The 19,377-nt window shown below is 43.1% G+C and overlaps 1 protein-coding gene across 2 annotated transcripts in view; it reads right to left on the bottom strand.

Annotated features, from left to right (window-relative positions):
• Nucleotides 1–19,377, bottom strand: part of KIAA0753 (KIAA0753 ortholog) — a 65,333-nt gene that overhangs the window by 25,267 nt on the left and 20,689 nt on the right. The window contains exons 8-15 of one of the 2 annotated variants that reach the window (XM_006756294.2): nucleotides 17,587–17,819; nucleotides 15,830–15,996; nucleotides 14,049–14,168; nucleotides 12,327–12,416; nucleotides 10,069–10,147; nucleotides 8,763–8,846; nucleotides 6,251–6,427; nucleotides 4,315–4,396 (exon numbers count right to left, since the gene is read on the bottom strand). In XM_006756294.2, the coding sequence (XP_006756357.1) occupies nucleotides 4,315–4,396; nucleotides 6,251–6,427; nucleotides 8,763–8,846; nucleotides 10,069–10,147; nucleotides 12,327–12,416; nucleotides 14,049–14,168; nucleotides 15,830–15,996; nucleotides 17,587–17,819 (1,032 nt within the window). Of the gene's footprint in view, nucleotides 1–4,314; nucleotides 4,397–5,538; nucleotides 5,926–6,250; nucleotides 6,428–8,762; nucleotides 8,847–10,068; nucleotides 10,148–12,326; nucleotides 12,417–14,048; nucleotides 14,169–15,829; nucleotides 15,997–17,586; nucleotides 17,820–19,377 lie in introns of those variants that run through there. The other variant, XM_015559185.1, reaches the window with a different exon arrangement.

The following is a 19,377-nucleotide window of genomic DNA, read 5'->3' as shown; positions in this document are numbered from 1 at the left end:
ATTTTAATTAAATCATTTGCTTTAATACTTGTATCTTTTCTCTCTCACCCTGAAAATTTTGGTTCCTAATGACATTAACATGATCTTAGAAAATTTAAGTAAAATATTTACAAAATCAAAACTGTAGCCCTGGCCGGTGGCTCAGTTGGTTGGAGAACTGTTTTGTACACCAAAAAGGTTATGGGTTCGATTCCCAGTCAGGGCATATACCTAGGTTGCAGGTTCAGTCCCTAGTCAGGGCACCTATGGAGGCAACAGATCAATGTTTCTCACATCAATGTTTCTCTCCCTCTTCCTCTCTCTCTCAAAGCAATAAAAACATATCCTCGGGTGAGGATTTAAAAAAATTATATGTGACAGAGGCTACTGTTGTAAACCATCTACACCCACAATTTCCTTTACAGACCTTAGTAATCATACTTAAATTCCTTCAGAGGTAATGTTTAACCACCTTTTACTCACCTCCTTTCACTGAGGAAGGTAGTAACTGATAAGCCTGCATTAAACAGAATTGAAGTAACACTTCCCGGCTAAAACTGTGATAGTAGCCTAGCAACTGCAGCCAAAATTCGTCTGAATGAATTTTTACAAGTGGAGGAGAAAAGGAAAGGTCTTTTCAACAAATGGTATGAGAACAAATGGATATGCATTAAGGAGGAAAAATGAGCCAACCTCTACTTCAAACCACAGGCCAAATTTATTCAAGATGAATCAGACTACACATGAAAGCTAAAACAATAAAGTTTCTAGAAGAAAACAAGGCACTCTTCTCAAATTGGGAGTAGGCAAAGGTTTCTTAAATCAAAGAAAGCAAAAATGACACAAGAAAAATGGGAAGTTCGACTTTGTCAAAAGTAAAAGTATCTTCCAATAATAAAACACATTTGAGAAAATAGGTGAGCCACAGATGGAACAAAATATTTGCAAACAGTAAGTAGATCAGTGGCTGCTGAGGGAAGAGAGGGACAGTGGGGAGGGCCTGCAATGGGTACTGGGTTTCTTTTTTGAGTGATTCTTTTGTGTAAAAAGGTTCTAGAATTAGAGAGCAGTGATGTTTGCACAACTTAGTAAATATACTAAAAACTACTAAAAGAATGCATTTTATGGTATGTAAATTATCCTATATAATAAAACCCTAATATGCAAATTGACCGAATGGCTGAATGACCGGTCACTATGATGTGCACTGACCACCACGGGGCAGACACTCAACGCAGGAGCTGCCCGCTAGTGGTTAGTGCACCCCCAAAAGGGGAGTGCCGCTCAGCCAGAAGCCAGGTTCACGGCTAGCGAGTGTAGCAGCGGTGGCAGGAGCCTCTCCTGCCTCGGCTACAGGCAGGCGGTAAGGAGTGAGGGTTCCCAGACTGCGAGAGGGATCCTGGACTGCAAGAGGGTGCGGGCCAGGCTGAGGGAACCCCCAAGTGCGGGCCTCTAGTATCTTAATAAAGTTGTTATTAAAAATAACTATATATGGCAAAGAATGTATACCCAGGATGCATAAAGAATTCCTGCAACTCAAAAGTAAGACAACCCATTAGAAAAATGTATAAAAGATTTGAATACTTCACCAGGGAAGATATAAAAATGGCTAATAGTCACTTGAAAATGTTCTAAACCTCAGTATTCACCATGGAAATGAAATTTAAACGACAATGAGATATCACCACATGCCCGCCAGCATGGTTACAATTAAAGACTGACAACATCAAATGTTCGCAAGGATATGGAGCAAGAGGGACTCAATTAGATGGGAGTGTAAATTGGTACAGACACTTTGGGGAAAGATTTGATAGTTTTTTATAGTTAAGTATACACCTATCCCATGACCTGGCAAACCTACTCTTGGGTGTTTATCCAGGAAGAATAAAAACTTACAGTATGTCCACACAGGCTATGCATGAATATACAGAGTGTTCCAAAAAAATGTATATGCACTTTGAATGATTAGAAAGTCAGTGTTTATTAACATACAATTCATTTTCAAAATTTAAAAGAATTTACAGATATGAATAATTTTTTTATCAGTGCCTGTTTTCAAATTGATGACTGTTCTGGTCCAGGCACTGCTGATAACACAAAGCAATGGAATCACAAACATCAAGAATGATTTCAGCCCACCGGCGTGGCTCAGTGGTTAAACGTCAAACTGTGAACCAGGAGGTCACAGTCCAATTCCAGGTCAGGGCACATGCCCAGGCTGTGGGCTCAATCCCCAGTGTGGGATGTGCAGGTGGCAGCTGATCAATGATTCTCTCTTATCATTGATGTTTCTCTCTCTTCCTCTCCCTTCCCCTCTGAAATCAATAAAAATAGGAAAAAAAAATCATTTCAATTCAGTATTTGTGCACCTTCAATTTGTAGACTGTTGCTGGTTTTATATAGTAAACTTCATCTTTTTTTTGTGTTAATCCTCACTGGAGGATATTTTTCTTATTGATTTTAGAGAGAGTGGAAGGGAACAGGGAGAAGAGAAAGAGGAGGAGAGAGAAAGAAACATTGATGTGCGAGAGCCACAACAATTGGTTGCCTCCCATGTGTGCCCCCATCAGGACAAGGAACCTTCAACCCAGGTATGTGCCCTTGATTGGAATTGAACCCACGACCCTTGGGTTCAAGGGCTGACTTCTAACCACTGAGCCACGGCAGCCAGGGCAAACTTTATCTTTTATGTATCCCCATAAAAAAAAGTCTAGTGGCACTTTAGGATAAATTGTCTTTATTCAAAGCTTAGTCTGGCTTCATTCATTATATCAAATCAGTTAAACCTGAAAAGGAGTGAAAATTAAGTGAGTTATAAGCTATTAAAGTGTGTATACATTTTTTGGGATATGCTATATTAATAGCAGATTTATTTCTAATAGCTCAAAACTATTTCTAATAGCTCAAAAGCAAGTGTAGATGCACAAACAAATGGATAAACTAGATGTGGCACATGCATAAAATGAAATGCCACTCAGCGATGAAAAGGAATGAACTGATCCAAGTGTGGTGGGCTGATTAATGGCTTCTCAAGGTGTCCACATTCTAATCCCTGGAACCTGTCAATGTTCCCCTCTATGGCAAGAGGGACTTTAAGGTTCTTGAGATAGGAGAGTATCCTAGAGCAGGGGTCCTCAAACTTTTTAAACAGGGGGCCAGTTCACTGTCCCTCAGACCATCGGAGGGCCGGACTATAGTTTAAAAGAAAACTATGAACAAATTCCTATGCACACTGCACATATCTTATTTTGAAGTAAAAAAACAAAACGGGAACAAATACAATATTTGCATGTGGGCCGTAGTTTGAGGACCCCTGTCCTAGAGGATCGGGGTTGTCCCTAAATGTAACCCAAGTGCCCTACAATAGGCAGTCACAGGAAGATTTAACCACAGAAACAAAGTCTGGAGTAGTGTGGTCCTAAGTGAAGGAGCGCAGGCAGCCTTAGAAGCTCCCTACACCTTGACTTCAGGCTTTTAAGGCTTGATTCAAACTCTGACCTCCAGAAGTGAAAGATAATGTGTGTTTTAAATACTGAAACTGTGCTTTGTTATAAAATTAAATTTGTTACAGTGGCAACAGGAAATGAGCAACATAGATACATCTAAAACATCACGCTGAATGAAAGAAGTCTTAGACAAAGAACATATGTAGGCATGATTCCATTTATGTGAGAGTCTAGAACAGATAACTAATTTACAGTGAGCAAAAAAGCACTATTATTGCTTAGGTCATGGGAACTGTCTGGGAAGGAGCATAAGAGAACTTCTGGAGGTGATATAGTCTGTATCAGCGGTTCTCAACCTTTGGGGGTCGAACAACCCTTTCACAAGGGTCGCCTAAGACCATCCGAAAACACATATATAATTACATATTGTTTTTGTGATTAATCACTATGCTTTAATTATGTTCAATTTATAACAATGAAATTGGGGGTCACCACAACATGAGGAACTGTATTAAAGGGCTGCGGCATTAGGAAGGTTGAGAACCACTGGTCTATATTTTGATAGGTATTTGGATAACAAAGATATGTCCATTTATCAAAACCCATGAAATGACAGTTAAGATTTGTGCATTTTATTATAAGTAAATTTTACCTCAAAAGGAAGAAGAGCCATAAATATTAAACTCTAGTTGCTGATACACAAGTTGAAACATATAAAAAATAAGGTGAATTGATGGATGGACAGAATATAAATAAAGCAAGCAAATATAGCAACATGTTAATTGTAGAATCTATGAGGTTGGTGGATGGGTGTTCACTGTAGAATTTTTTCTGTATGTTCAAAATTTTCAGAATATAATGGTGTGGGAAAAGTGAGGGGAGCACTCACCATTTTTTTCTTCCTGCATCCAAAATTGAGGATCAGAATATACAATTTTATTATATCTTTGGCGAACTGTCTCCTGGTATTTCTTTAAAAAAAAAAGTTTAATTGATGAGAATAAATTAGTTTCATTACAAACCAGAGCTAGCAAGAATGTCATAGCTCAGCAGATACATTTGATACAGACATGTTGCCAGAAATGAGCATCTGCTAGGCCAGGAAGTGATTAGCTTATGAGATGAAGTCTAAAATTGAAGCCATTAATCTAATTAATCTAATCTAGACCAACGCTGCCCACTGGAGCTTGCTGTGAGGATGGAAATCCTATCTAATAAAGAGGGAATATGCAAATTGACCGTCATGCCATCACAAAGATGGCTGTGCCCACAGCAGAGGTGGGATTCCCGTAACACAAGATGGCTGCACCCACAGTGGAGTACAAGTTCCCATAACAAGCCTTAACAAGCAATCAGCAGGCACCAGAGGCTGCGTGGTGCTGGGCAGGGGCAGGGGACCTGAGGATGCGCTCCCACCCAGTGGGGCTTGACAGGGACATCAAGGCGTGCCCCCTACCTCAGCCCGGGGCACCTCAGGCCACACACCCCTGCTCTGGCGTTGGGCCAGGGGACCTGAGGCTGCACCCCCTGCCTGGCAGGGCTTGATGGGGGACTCAGGCCACACCCCCTGACCTAGGCCAGGTGAACTGAGGCCACGGTCCCCACCCTGCAGGGCTTGACGGGGGTAGGGACAGACAGGTCTGCATCTAGCCCAATGGGGGTGGGGCCGGCTGGTTCTGGGTCTTGTGCGATTTTGAGGTACATGTGGGTGGGCGGGGACTTGACTCTGGTTCCCCTGGCATGCCCCAGACTCTGACAGGAGGAAGATTTTCATATACATTTTACTAATTTTCTTTCATCTCTGACATTTCTATTATAAAGAAAGGGCAAATAGCAATATTAAAATATTTCCTCTAATTAATTCCCTTTTAATGTGCACAAATTTCGTGCACCGGGTCACTCATGTTCTATAGTTGTCGTGCCCAATACAGTAACCACAAACTACTGACCACTTGAAATATGAGTAGTGTGTTTAATCTTAATTAATTTATATTTAAATAGCCACATTTGGCTAGAGACTACCATTGGACACCACATCTAGACAGTTATTCCCAAGACAGGGAAATCAATTAAAAGACTAGGATAAACTACACATCTTTAAATTTTCAAAAAGCAACAAAAAATTGTATTCTCGCGAATGTCTGTTTAGCAGCAAAGCCACGATGAGATTTAATCATGGTGCAGTTATAAAGAAAATGCTGAATTGGTGTTAGGAGACCTGGACAGAGTCTCATCCCAGCTCTGGCGGGAATTTTTGTGACCTTAGCCACATCACTTACTCCCTATTGGTCTCAATTTCCTGCTCTGAGCAGTCCTGGGATTGGGTTGGGTGATGTCTGAGACTGAAGATTCTGAGAGAAGCATTCTAAAGTCATATGGTGGAAATTACAGGCAGCAAACGTATCTGTGATATGTTAGGATCCCAGGCCAGCCGGGCAGCAGAGGCAGATGAGCAGCATTTACAAGCTGAGGCATGAGGAAGCCCATGTCCTGGTAATTTCTGAACCACATCAGCGATACCAGGGGGTGACGATAAGGGTTGCTTCCTGAGGTATGTCTCAGGTAGTAAGCGACTATCAGCATGATGAGGCTTCACGCCCTGTTTTATCTTTAAAAGCACCCTACTTATTAGAGAGGATAAGTGGCTTTATCAAGGTCAGACACCTGGTTGGCAGTTGAACTAGGATTTAAAACCAGTGATGTGATTCTGAAGTCCTGCTCATCTACAGAAACGCACGCGGAGGACCTGCACTCAGCAGGGGCCAGGCGCCGCCACCCCCACCACCACCACCATGGCCAGCCAGAGCCTGCAGCCCAGACCTTACTTCCATTTCCTCCATTCGGAGCAGCATGGTCTCCAGACACAGGCCATTCCCCAAGGTGGCTAAGGCATCAGGCTCCAAGATCTTAGAATGAGTCACAGCCCGGAGCTCACGAGTGGTATTGTCCAAAATACCGTCCAGCTGAGGACTGCTGTTGCATTTGCAATCAAGAGCAGGAGCCTACAAAACAAGGGAGGAGGATGGGAAGGCAATCCAAAGCCAGCAGAGGAACCTAAAGATTAATGCTGATCATAACCCATCATATGGTGATCCAACTGGCAGTTTTTACCTCCTCTGAGTTAGTAAATATCAAAATCATTAATATCAGTACAAATTTCACCAGTCGTTTAAACAGTAGCATTAACCAAGTAATACTAGTATTGTCTGTGCAAAGTATCACAATAATAGTTCACAGAAGAAAATATATTATTAATGGCCAGTAAAGATATGAATAAGTATCCAATCTTAATCAAAGTTAAAGAAATAAAAATTATGCCCTGGCTGGTGAGCATGGTCCCATGCACCGAAAGGTTGCTGGTTCGATTCCCAATCAGGGTACATGCCCAGGTTGCCAGCTCAATCCCTGGTGGGAGGCATGCAAGAGGCGGCCAATTGATGTTTCACACATCGTTTCAGATGACACCCAACCAACCGCCAGGGCTAAAAGCATTGACTCTTGATGGTGCTGTGTATGAAACGCTTTACAACAATCCTGACGTTTAACAGCGGCCACAGTAAAGACCATTTAATGCAAACTTATCTGTGTAATTCTTTTTTTTTTTTAATATGTTTTATTGATTTTTTTTTTACAGAGAGGAAGGGAGAGGGATAGAGAGTTAGAAACATCGATGAGAGAGAAACATCGATCAGCTGCCTCTTGCACACTCCCCACTGGGGACGTGCCCGCAACCAAGGTACATGCCCTTGACGGGAATCGAACCTGGGACCCTTGAGTCCGCAGGCCGATGCTCTATCCACTGAGCCAAACCGGTCAGGGCTTATCTGTGTAATTCTTACATAGAGAGCTAATCATTCTTTTTGTTGTTAATCCTCACCCGAGGATACTTTTTCCCACTGATTTTAGAGAATGTGGAAGGGAGGGATGAGAAAGAGAAAGAGAGAGAGAGACTTTTTTTTTTTTTTTTATCCTCACCCCAGGATATTTTTCCCATTGATTTTTAGAGAGAGTGGAAAGGAGGGCGGGATGGGGAGAGAGACACATCTACTGGTTGCCTCCTGCATGTGCCCCAACCCCATTGGGGATTGAACCTACAATCCAAGTACGTGTCCCCTACCGGGAATTGAACCCACAACCCTTTGGTGTGTGGGCTGACATTCTAACCACTGGCCAGGGCTAAGACTGACCATTCTTTTTTTTTTTTGACACCTGGATGAAGCATTTTATTTTATATTTTTATTTATTTATTTTATTACATATGTGTCCTTATCCCCACATTACCCCCCATCCCCCCATCATTCCCAAGACTATTCTTAATAATATTCAAACATGTCCCCTTCACAGACAGCATTTATAATCACTTCATCTGTGGAGGTGCCTCCCTAGCCTCGTTATTTTACTAGAGTAAAAGTACCACTTGGTGGCTATCTGCACAGAGCACCAGAACATAGCATCCCCGATTTGTAAGAGCTAAATGCAAGCTTTCAGTTTCCAGTCTCAGAAGCCTCACCTCACATGAGATTCTGTAATAAATTTTGTACAATAAACTTATAATCACAAAGATTAGGAACATCAATGCAAGAGAGACACATTGAGATTTAATCATGGTGCAGTTATAAAGAAAACTCTGATTAATAATTACAATAGGGATACATTCTGGAAACCTGCTACCTTCCTTCCTGTTCCTAAGGCGGCTGGACTGGTTGCGCTTCCTTCCAACTCCCTCCTGACCCTGAAAGCTGCACACCTGCTCTGCGCAGACACCATTACCTTGTTTCCACCCTGCACACGGGGTCGGTGGTGCAGTCGGCACCGTCCGCTCACAGCCTAGGCGGGTGGGAGCATCCCTGGGGTCCTCCAGAGGCTGGACAACTACAAAGCCTGTTGTTCTTCCCTCAAATGTGATCACTTTTCCTTGGGCTGTCTTTTCTCTCTGTGCGGCCAGATACTGGTCATTACTGGACACTCAAAATATGCTGGCCCCGAGTATAAAGGAAATTAGGCCAGTAATGAGCAAAACCAGGCTGAATGAAAGGAAATGAGGACAGCCATTCTCCTGCCGGAGGCCATTAGCATTCAGGGTCACACAGTGCACCCACGTTCTGTCATCACGAGGAGCACAAAAGAGCCGCTAACAAGAACCTGTGGCTCCAGAGCTGTTTGCAAGGTGGATCTAACTCCTCATGCTACATACGCACTGTAAGCATGAACAAGCCACACATGAAAAATAACTTCCACTTCTTGCGTAAGATAATCTAGTGTTTGCAACATGTCTGCAATGTGCACCTCATTTTCCTTACAACCGGAGACATCATCACGTAATAATACCACACGCACCTCCTCCGCAGGCTGGGCTGTCGCTGTGTTTACCGATGGGCGATCCTTCAAATGAGTATCTGCTCCCACAGAAGAATTGACTCTCTATTAAAACAGACAAGCAAGCTCATGAATTATAAAAATTTACACCCCATATTAGTACAAATGAATCCTGTAATGGAGTAACTTCTGTGTGGACTGTTCATCGGCTTTAGCTGCAGGAGGCTTTCTGTAGCAATTCGAAGCACTCTGTCTTTATGGAAATAAACGTCATGTGTTGATCTTGGCTTTCTGCCCCTTTCCTCCCTCACTTTGTAAACATTGTCAGAGTAACTGTGTGTTTTTATGCAACTACTCCACTTCTCTATTCCAGTTAACTCATTGATAAAATGAAGAGGTTGGATGGCATGGTCTCTAGGACCCCTCCTAGTTCTATAGTCCTGAGCTTCCCATGGACTCTAATAATAATTCAACATTTCTTAAGCTTGATCTACAGAAACTCAGTGACCTTTTCAAGGGCCCAGAATGCCAATCGCTCCATTTAAGATGCTAATATTCTTTTGTGGCCTCATCCGTTCACACACACAGACTGTTCCTATTTACAGGTGGATCCACAGGGTCTGGCCACAACATTCAGCCTAAGAGGATGCACAACCTGCTGCTGATGCTGTATGCAATGCCATCTTCAAAAAAGCCCTGGTCTGTACCCCGAAATCTCTCTCCTTTGGAAAAATAGTCAATCATCTCACACCACTGAAGTGAAAGAGCAGAAGCCGTTAGTTAGCTAAACACATGACCACCGATACACATTTGACTAAGAATGGAAATTGTGCCTGGTTGGTATGGTCAGTGATTGAGTGCTGATCCATGAACCAGGAGGTCGAGGTTCGAATTCCGGTCGAGGCACATGCCCAGGTTGCAGGCCCGATCCATGGTGGGGGCAGAGTGGGAGCTGGGCAGGGAGCAGCCAATCAATGATTCTCTCCCATTATTGATGTTTCTATCCCTCTCTGCCTCTCCCTTCCTCTCTCCGAAATAAAAACATGTATTTTATAAAAAGAATGAAAAATGCAATCTAAACTCATTCCCCAAACTAAAATCTCACCTTCCTAAAAAGTGGGACTTTCTCTCTCCCCCTTGTCTTCGTCACCAGCCCACAATGGAAGGCCCTCGCAGCCAGCACTGCACCACACTGTGCAGCACGGCTCAGCGCTGCACCCTCCATCTGCCAGACACGCAGCCCTACGAGCGGTCAGTGGGACCTCTGTAGTAACTCCTTCTCTTCTGGAACTTCCCAACGGCAAGCATATGAGGTGAAGCGTGTTACCTGAGCCTGCGCCAGCAGAGGCTTCAACCGCTCCAGGACTGCCTTCTCTACCTTGTCTGCTAGCTGGGTAGCAGAAACACTATTTAGAAATAAAATAGAGAATTAAAATCAAAATCAAGAAAATATTCTATTTTACATATTTATTTACCATGCCAGGTGAAGGAAAATCAAATATTTATAAACCCACAATGCTTCCCTAAATTTTTTTTCACATTGATTTTAGACAGAGGCAAAGGGAGAGAGAAAAACATCGATGTGAAGGGATCAAACCCGTAACCTGAGTACCGCCCTGATTGAGAATAGAACCAGCCACTTTTTGGTATATGGGACGATGCCCCAACTGAGCCACACTGGCCAGGGCAATGCTTCCGTAATATTAAGGGCCATAGGAGTCTCCTAGGGTCTTGTTAAAATAAGACTCTGAGCCCTGGCCAGTATTTCTCAGTGGTTAGAGCATTGGCCTGCAGACCAAAGGGTCACGGGTTTGATTCCCAGTCAAGGCCCATACCTGGGTTGTGGGTTTGCTCCCCAGTCCCGGTCTAGGCACACACAGGAGGCAACCGATCAATGCTTCCTCTCACATCAATGTTTCTCTCTCTTTTTCTCTCTCTCTCCCCGCTCCCTCCTTTCTTTACAGTCTCTCTAAAAAATCAATGGGAAACATATCCTCGGGTGAGAACTAACAAAAAATAAAAAATAGAATGCATACTCTGATTTGGTTGGTCTGACTGAGACTTGAGGTTCTGCATTTCTAACAAGCTTCCAGGTGGATGCAACACTGCTGGTCCTGCATCAAACATCTACTGAAGTACGCGAGGCTCTGAGTACATTTTAAAAGAATAATGGCTGCCTTTGAACAACTAAAGATGGTAGGTGACTGGACAAATGAAACTAATTTTGCTCCCTCCCAAAGCGCCACAATAACAGAGTTAGACACACACCCACAAAGGGAAGGGGAAAGGTGCTGGAGGCAGAAGGCCAAAGGCAATAACGTAGCTGACCCGAGAAAGCAGGATACTTAGCCCGCGTGGGGACACTGAACACCCACACACTGTGCACTACTGACTGACACAGGAGCAAGACCGGCAGGGCCAGGCATGTCTAGCCTGGGGGTGAGCTGGGAGGCGTAGCTTAAATATGGAGGACAAGCATCAAATGATGTTCGAGAAGCGAGACCTCTCTCCAACACTGTGAGCAGTCTGGCTGCTCAGTCTCTGGAAGGGTCTCTTGACTAAGGGATGCCAATCCCAGCTGAGGCTGTAGGTACACTGCCCAAAGGAGGGGACCATGTATGCACGCGGATTGCCGAGTGGTAGGAATTACAACCCGCCTCCCCAACCCAGCCCCTAGGACACTGGCATCCAGATCCCCTACCCTCCAGGCGAAACATCAGAAGATTCTACTCTGGACAGCCTGACACCCCCACTTCTCCCCTGCCCCCCCTCCCCCCAGGAGAGACCTAAAGACCAACATGAATTACAGCTAATTACAGCAAACAGTCCACACAGATGACCCTAGGGCAATGATGGCGAACCTTTTGAGCTCCGCGTGTCAGCATTTTGAAAAACCCTGACTTAACTCTGGTGCTGTGTCACATATAGAAATTTTTTGATACTTGCAACCATAGTAAAAAAGACATATTTTTGATATTTATTTTATATATTTAAATGCCATTTAACAAAGAAAAATCAACCAAAAAAATGAGTTCGTGTTACCTCTGACACACGTGTCATAGGTTCGCCATTACTGCCCTAGGGCCTAGGCCGTGCTCGGCAAACTGTGGCTCGCGAGCCACATGCAGCTCTTTGGCCCCTTGAGTGTGGCTCTTCCTAAGCCTTAGGAGTACCCTAATTAAGTTAATAACAATGTACCTACCTATATAGTTTAAGTTTAAAAAATTTGGCCCTCAAAAGAAATTTCAATCGTTGTACTGTTGATATTTGGCTCTGTTGACTAATGAGTTTGCCGACCACTGTAGAGGAAAGCTCAAGTTCAAGAATGCTTTCAGCATCAAGCCAATGGAGCCTAGAGGACAGTACAGAACAGCCACCCAGCTCTCCTCACAGCCGCCAGGACTCCCTTGTGCTCCAATCCTGGCTCCACTGCAGCCTTCTGAGGCGATTTCAAAATCTTTTAAGCAGGCAGGCAGCCAATAAACATACGTGTGACTACACCTTGAAACAATTTCAATTCGCTAGCTGTTAAAATAGTTAGATGATATAGATCAAGCCTATTTTACCCTAGAAACAGATATTTACCTCTGATTTTGCATTTTGTCCATTTCTTCAGCTTTTAACTCTCCGAGTTCCTTCAATCTTTTGGAAGTTTCTGCATCAAGCCAAGCGAGTCTAGCAGACAGAACACACAGGGTCAGACCACTTCTGCCTCTGTCTGCAGGTGCCAATACCACAGACACAGACTGGGATACCAGAGTGCCCATCCTGCCTCCAGGAAGGACGCAGAAGGTAACACAACCTCTCTGGACCCCGTAAGCTCTCCAGGTAACGTTCCGGGTAAGAAGACACTTCCGGGCACAGGCACTCCTGCTGTGCAGAGCAACAAAAACTGCGCCCGAATATTCTCCAGAAAACTATCCATCACTGGACTTAGATTTCCTGTTCAACTGTAAAATAAAGCTGTTGCTGTAGCTATACAGCTAGAAAAAGAAATGGACTCCTGGAGAACCCTAAAGGCACAGTGAAGTCAAATAAAAGAGAAGGGAAAAGCTAACTGTATGTGGATGGGCTCTGATTCTTTCGGTTTAGGATATATAAATATTATTAAATTATTTAATGGTCCGTATTCATTTTTGCTTTCCCATAATTTCAAGAACAATTTCAGCCAAACGATTGCAGAGACCTGTTTTCACTGCTGTCCTCATAGGGAATGTTCTCATTCCATCATCCCCTATTTAGGGCCTACTCTTTAATCCTACTTAATTTTCCCTTCTAAAACCTCTGTTCTTAACCCTTTGCTTCTTAGGTTAACCACCATGTTCGATCTTGAATTACAGCTAATGACAAGTCCTTCCTACTGATGGTAAACAAGCAGGGGCTAGGATTTGGTCTTTTTTGCCTTTTTTCAGTCTCCATAGTGCTCACAACTATACAATATACAAAACAAGAAACTGGCAGCCAACTAACACACATAACTTTTTAAAAATATTTCATTAAATGTACATTTTATTTATGCATTTACAAGTATTCTTGTTGGACAAAGTCCAAAGATGCCACCAAACTGCCAAAGAAGTCCACAGCACAAGCAAGCTTAAAGGCTCATTGATAATCATGACCCCTCGCTGGAGCCCTCTCGTCCTGGCTTACTCATCTTACCTTGCTCTGTTCTTCCTTCCTGTTTGATGTTCTTCCACTGGTTCCCCTTCCTATTCCTGCTCCTGGGGAGCTAACCCAAAGCTCAATCCTTGACCCACAACTAAATTCTGTTTCCTACTTCTTCCCTGTAAATATCACCTACCTGCCTGTCTAATTCAAACACTGCCTCAAAGATGACACCCAAATCTACCTCTCCTAACCTTTCTCCTCCAACTTCTATCCTAGATCTTAAACACCCTGCTGTGCTTAAACACTCAGCAACCAGAATAACACACCATCCAGGGCAGACTGCCTGGGTTCAAATCCCAGCTTTGGTCACTGACTCAAAGTGTGACCATGGGTAACTGACTGAACATGTCTTGCTTCATTTGAAAAACGGGAGTGATAACCACAGTGTCTCCTTTATAGGGTTATAATGATTAAGACAGCTAACACATGTAAAGCACTTGACACTCATATAATTTCTGAATGAATTAAATAAGGAACAAAAAAGGGATTCACTGTCCAAGCTGAATAGTTTGACAGAAAATGTTAATAATTTACATTTTAAATAACCACTTTATACACAGGGAAGAGGAGAAAGTTCATTTAGAATCTATGTGAAAGGGGCCCTTATACTGTCAGAGATTTGAAAACACCAGCACAAACCTAACTGCTTCATGCTCAACAGCACCTCCTGGCTGGCTTTCCTCTTGAGCACTTTCCTGCTCCACAGACTGCTCTTTCGTGGCATCTTTGGGGCTCGGTTTCACCTTCAGCCACGCAGCACTGCAAGAAATGGAAAGTAAATCTCTGCAACCCTTCCCTCCACAGCCAATGGCTCACTGCAAGGTGACACTCAGAGAAGATAAAGCATTTAGGAACAGTGATCTCCAGCACCAGGCCCTAACAGGGAGCTGAATGTGAACAAGGGTGAGATCCCCCAGGACTCAGGCTCAGTATCAAGAGAGAAGTCCTCCTTTTGCTCCAAAGAAGCAATCACTATTTTATTTTGTTAACCCTCACCGAGGGTATTTTCTCCACGGATTTCCAGAGAAAGTGAAAAGGGGGCAGGAGGGGAGAGAGAAAAAACCATCAACTTGAGAGGGACGCATTGATTGGTTGTCCCCTGCACATGCCCTTGGCCGGGGATCGACCTACAGCCCAGTTATGTGCCCTTGAAGGGTTGAACCCGCGACCCTTCACTGTGGGGAGCCAACACTCCAACCACTGAGCACCACCACTCATGGCCAATCACTAGTTTAAATGGGGGGGGCAGTCAATTATAGAATAATGGGTAAACTTCAACAAAAACCTGTAATAATATATAGACTTGGGTCACTAATTTCATTCCATATTATGAAGCAACCCTTTACCTTTCTTTATAGGCCTAATACAGTACTTTGAGCCTGGAGGCCTTATTATCCACTCCCCTCCCTACCTGCCACATATACACTCAGCTGCAATATAAACTTCAGCTAATTGATGTTTACCGACTGAATTCACATCTCTATACTAACAGACTTTAGAGGAGAGAAATAAAAATGAAAGAAGCACATCACGCAATCAGAAGACCTGTTATGAGTCCCAGCTCTGCTATATAAGGAAGACAGTATATTCTCTAGACATTGCTTCTTCACCTTTAAAGTGAGAGTTGATGGATAAGCAGAACCATTCATTTAGAATCATTCAATCTTAAGGGAAATTCATTCTACCAGGCTTCTTAGCCTGTCTTTTGCCAGCCCCCAAAAGGCAGACCCCTTCAGTCACCGAACCTCTCATTCGTTTGCTCTCCACATTACTGCTTTTTGCTGCCTTCCTTTTACTGTCCTACCTCCTGTACTTCCCATTGTGCCTTCAAGAACTACTGTCCCATGGTAAACAAATTCCCCTCTAACCAACTCCACAAAGACTGCTTCCACCTAACTGGACCCCGATGTCCCTGGAGGACAATACCTTCTCTCTAGCTCCGTGGAATGAGGTGACACAGCAATAATGTCAGCATTATCCCAACTGTCCCCTGCAGTCAGACAGTGTCTGTGAGATTGTTAGGGTTTTATAAGTCATAATTATCTGGAATTAGAATCACTTTAAAACATCCACTCATCCATCCAGCAAAGACGTACTGAATTCCTGCTAAGATTTACTAAGTGTCAGGCACTGTGCTAGGCATTGAACATTCAGATACAGGGGAGGCACAGTTCCTGGCCTTAAGTAACTAGAAGGTATTAGGTGAAGAGATGAGTGAGGAAAGTTGATGAGCCTCCATACAATGACACATGTCCACAAGGTGTTCAGGTGGCCCATGGAGGCTACACTACCCATCGTCAGGTAGGAAAAACTTCTTAATGGGAACTAAGGCTGCTGCTTTATTTGCGCTGAACAATAGGTCATCTTTTGGAGGAAAAATAAAGTCACATACCCAAACGGTCCCCTGAATTTTTACATACCATTTAGGAGACGCTTGTGGGGACGTGGGGTTTGGAGGTATCCAAGGAGCCCTAGTATCTTTCAGAGGCTGTTGGTTTATTTTTAATCTGGATGAAACTGTTGTCTGATGCAACCTGCTTTTGCCCTGAGATTGGGTTGGTCTACTTTTTTCAGCTTTGTGAAGTCCCTGTAAGAGAGAAATATGAATTACCAAACCAAATGGATATCAAAGGAACTCTGACTTACTGAAGCTACAAGTGCCCCCGTGCTATTCATGCAACCATTCAGCAAAGATCTAGCTGGGAAGCACTGAGGTGGAAATTTGGGGAAGGGTGTAAATGACACAAAAACAATGTTGGTAACGGGGGAGGGGAGATGCAAAACTGGAATCCACAGCTTTGCCATCTTTTGATATATGTTTTCATAATTAAACAAACCAAAAAAGGGGGGTTAAACTGTAAAACATTCTTGGTTAACTTCTCTGAGCCTCAGGTTTCTCGTCTGTAAAATGGGAGATAATGTCTTTTTTTGTTTGTTCTATCTTTATTGTTGAAAGTATTACAGATGTCCTCCTTTTCCCCCACTGACCCCTTCTAGCCCATCCCCACCCCACACGAATGTCTGTATCCTGGGGTATACACATATGCATATAAATTATCTGGTTGATCTCTTCCCACCCACCTCTACCTTCCTGCTGCAATTCATCAGCCTGTTCCAAGTTTCTATGTCTCTGGATCTATTTTGTTCATCAGTTTATTTTGTTTTTTAGATTCACATATGAGTGAGATCATGATAGTTGTCTTTCTCCAGCTGGCTTAAGGAATTTATTGACTGTAGCAAAAATATACTTAGGGCAGTGAAACAAGGAAGGGCATAGAAGCAGGAGATCATTTCTTCGCAAGTTTCTAGAAGGTTAAGTGAGCTAATATAAGAAGAGTATGACGACCAAGGCAGAAAGGCTTGTTCATCTACACAGAATGATTCAGGCTGTTACCACCTTACAGAAAAGGAGGTGTCTCTGAAGAAGAGCACCACGCTCATCTCACAGGCTCAGTTCTGCCTTCCCAACGACCCCCAGAGAGTCTGACAGGAAAGAAATAGAGATGATTCAAATCCATGATCTGTTGGTAACTGGTGGTAACTGCTCATTCCTTTTCCTGTGGCCACCAAATAATAATACAGGTTTGCTACAGAAGCCCCTGGACAGCACCATTAAATGGTAGGCACCACATTAAGAATATTTAGACCATGAGGTCTTCTGGCCACTCCCCACTGGTAGGGCCTTAAGTTAAATTTCAACGAGAAGCTTAAAATATAACCTAGTTTCAAGCCAGCTGGCTTCCAAAGCCATATTAAAAAGCACTCACCCTGGGATGCCTTTAATACTGAGTAGTTATTATTTACCAATATCTATCTTTAGCAGGAACCAAATCTTAATCTCCTCAAAGTTCACACTTCCAAATCAGAAGCAGAAAAACCCGAATGTTAAAATAGCCTGTCTGATTAGGACCTTGGTATCAAGTAAGTTAGGATATTAGCAAACCAGGACAAGAGAGAATATCCTGTCCAAGCAACAATGTTAAAAATTGCTATTTTGGGTAAAAAAATAAAAACAACCTAGAGCTCAGCTAAGTCAGCTTATTTTAGGTAGTTGGACTCAAGGGCTCTGGCATTTACTGTCTAAGAACTCAAATCCTGGCTCCGCCTTACCAGCCCTTGTGAGGCTGGACAGTGTGAGGTGAATACAATGGGCCAAAAGAAAGCAGTGATTTCATACTTGCTGGGATCTGGCCGGTGCCAGAGGATCTTTCCTCCTGCACGGCACGTTGTCAGTCACAGGCCTCTTCCCCGCTGCTTTTGTTTTTGCCGGGGCCAATGCCTCTTCCTTGAAGATTGCGTTTTGGTCTAGAGTAGTCAGAGCCTCTTCTGGAAGGATATCCGCATCTAATGCCTCCAGCTCATTCTCCAACCTCGGGGTCCTCGGAAGCTCTACATCAGGGGGATACTTATCTACATGGAGATTTCAAAAGGACAAACGGAGGGACAAGGTATTCAAATCAAGTGGGACAGAATGATTATCTACAGGCAGGTCAGCTCCTTGTTGCCAAAGTTACTCCTCCGCCTATGACTCCTACTGCACTTCTACAAGCCGGAACCCTGCCATGGTTGATGCCCTGAATTTTACCTCCCACATTTACTCATTCACCTGGTCCCTTTGTCCCTAATTCTAAAATATCTCGTACTTATCTCTGCCCTTCCTCCCCTTCTGCGACTACCCAAGGTCAGGCTTGCAGTACCTTGTGACTGTAGGGACAGCATCTCCTAAGTAACCCCTCTTTACCTTCAATCACATCTTCACCTGGCTACCAAAATTGTTTTTTCTAACATGTAAATATATTGCCCTGGCCAGTGTGGCTCAGGCTGCGGGTTTGATACCCAGTCGGGGCACATACAGAGGCAACCAATCGATGTTCTCTCTCACATGGATGTTTCTCTCCCTCTTTCTCAATCTTCCCCGCTCTCTAAAATCGGTAAGCATATCCTGGGGTGAGGATTAAAAACAGAAAAAGTAAATATTTAAATGTCACTTGCTGAAACCTTTGATGGCTCCTAATTTGGTACAGAATAGAGTCTGAACTCCATACATGACATACACCTTGCAATTGGAAAGGAAATAAAACTGCCTTTTTTGAGGATAAGATAATGCTTTCTATATAGAAAATCAAGAGTATCAATAGGCAAACAATTACAACTAAAAAGTTTTCTATATAAAAGAAGAAAAACCTACAAAAACCAGTATCATTCCCACATTTCAAAATAATATGAGAAAATATAACAGAAATAAGTACTATTAACATTAGCAACAAAAACTATAAGGCACTTAGGAAGAAAACTAAGAAAAGATATACAACACTTTTATAGAAAAAAAATTGAAGGTATTTTTTGCCCTAGCTTGTTTGGCTCAGTGGATAGAGCATCGGCCTGAGGACTGAAGAGTCCTGGGTTCGATTCCAGTCAAGGGCACCTGCCTGGGTTGCTGGCTCAATCCCCAGTAGGGAGCATGCAGGAGGCAGCTGATCAGTGATTCTCTCTCATCATTGATGTTTCTATCTTTCTCTCTCCCTCTCCCTTCCCCTCTGAAATAAAAATATTTTTTTAAAAAAGTAAAGGTATTTTTAAAGAATGTGAAAAAAGAAGAATATGAATAAATTATTTTCATGAATGGAAAGAATACTGTAAAGATGTCAATTCTCCCCAAAGTAATCTATAATTTTCAATGCAAATCCAATTAAAATTCCAACAGATTTTTTTTTGCGGGGATCTAACCAGGCTGACCCCAATATTCTTATGAAGAGGAAAATCCCAAGATAGCCCAAATAATTGTGAAGCACAATAACGAAGTGTGGAGTGGGGAAGGAGTGGGTGGCTTATTCCACTAGAGATGCAGTGTTCATGATAAAGCTGTAATAATCAAGGCAGTGTGGGAGTGAAGCAGGGTTAGGCAGAAACCAATGAGCAACATGGCTATGACAAAGGCAACATGAACATCAGTGAAGATGAACTGTGT

Source organism: Myotis davidii, unplaced genomic scaffold (genome assembly GCF_000327345.1).
Source record: "Myotis davidii unplaced genomic scaffold, ASM32734v1 scaffold1394, whole genome shotgun sequence".
NCBI lineage: Eukaryota > Metazoa > Chordata > Mammalia > Chiroptera > Vespertilionidae > Myotis > Myotis davidii.
This window is presented reverse-complemented; position numbering and strand designations above follow the sequence as displayed.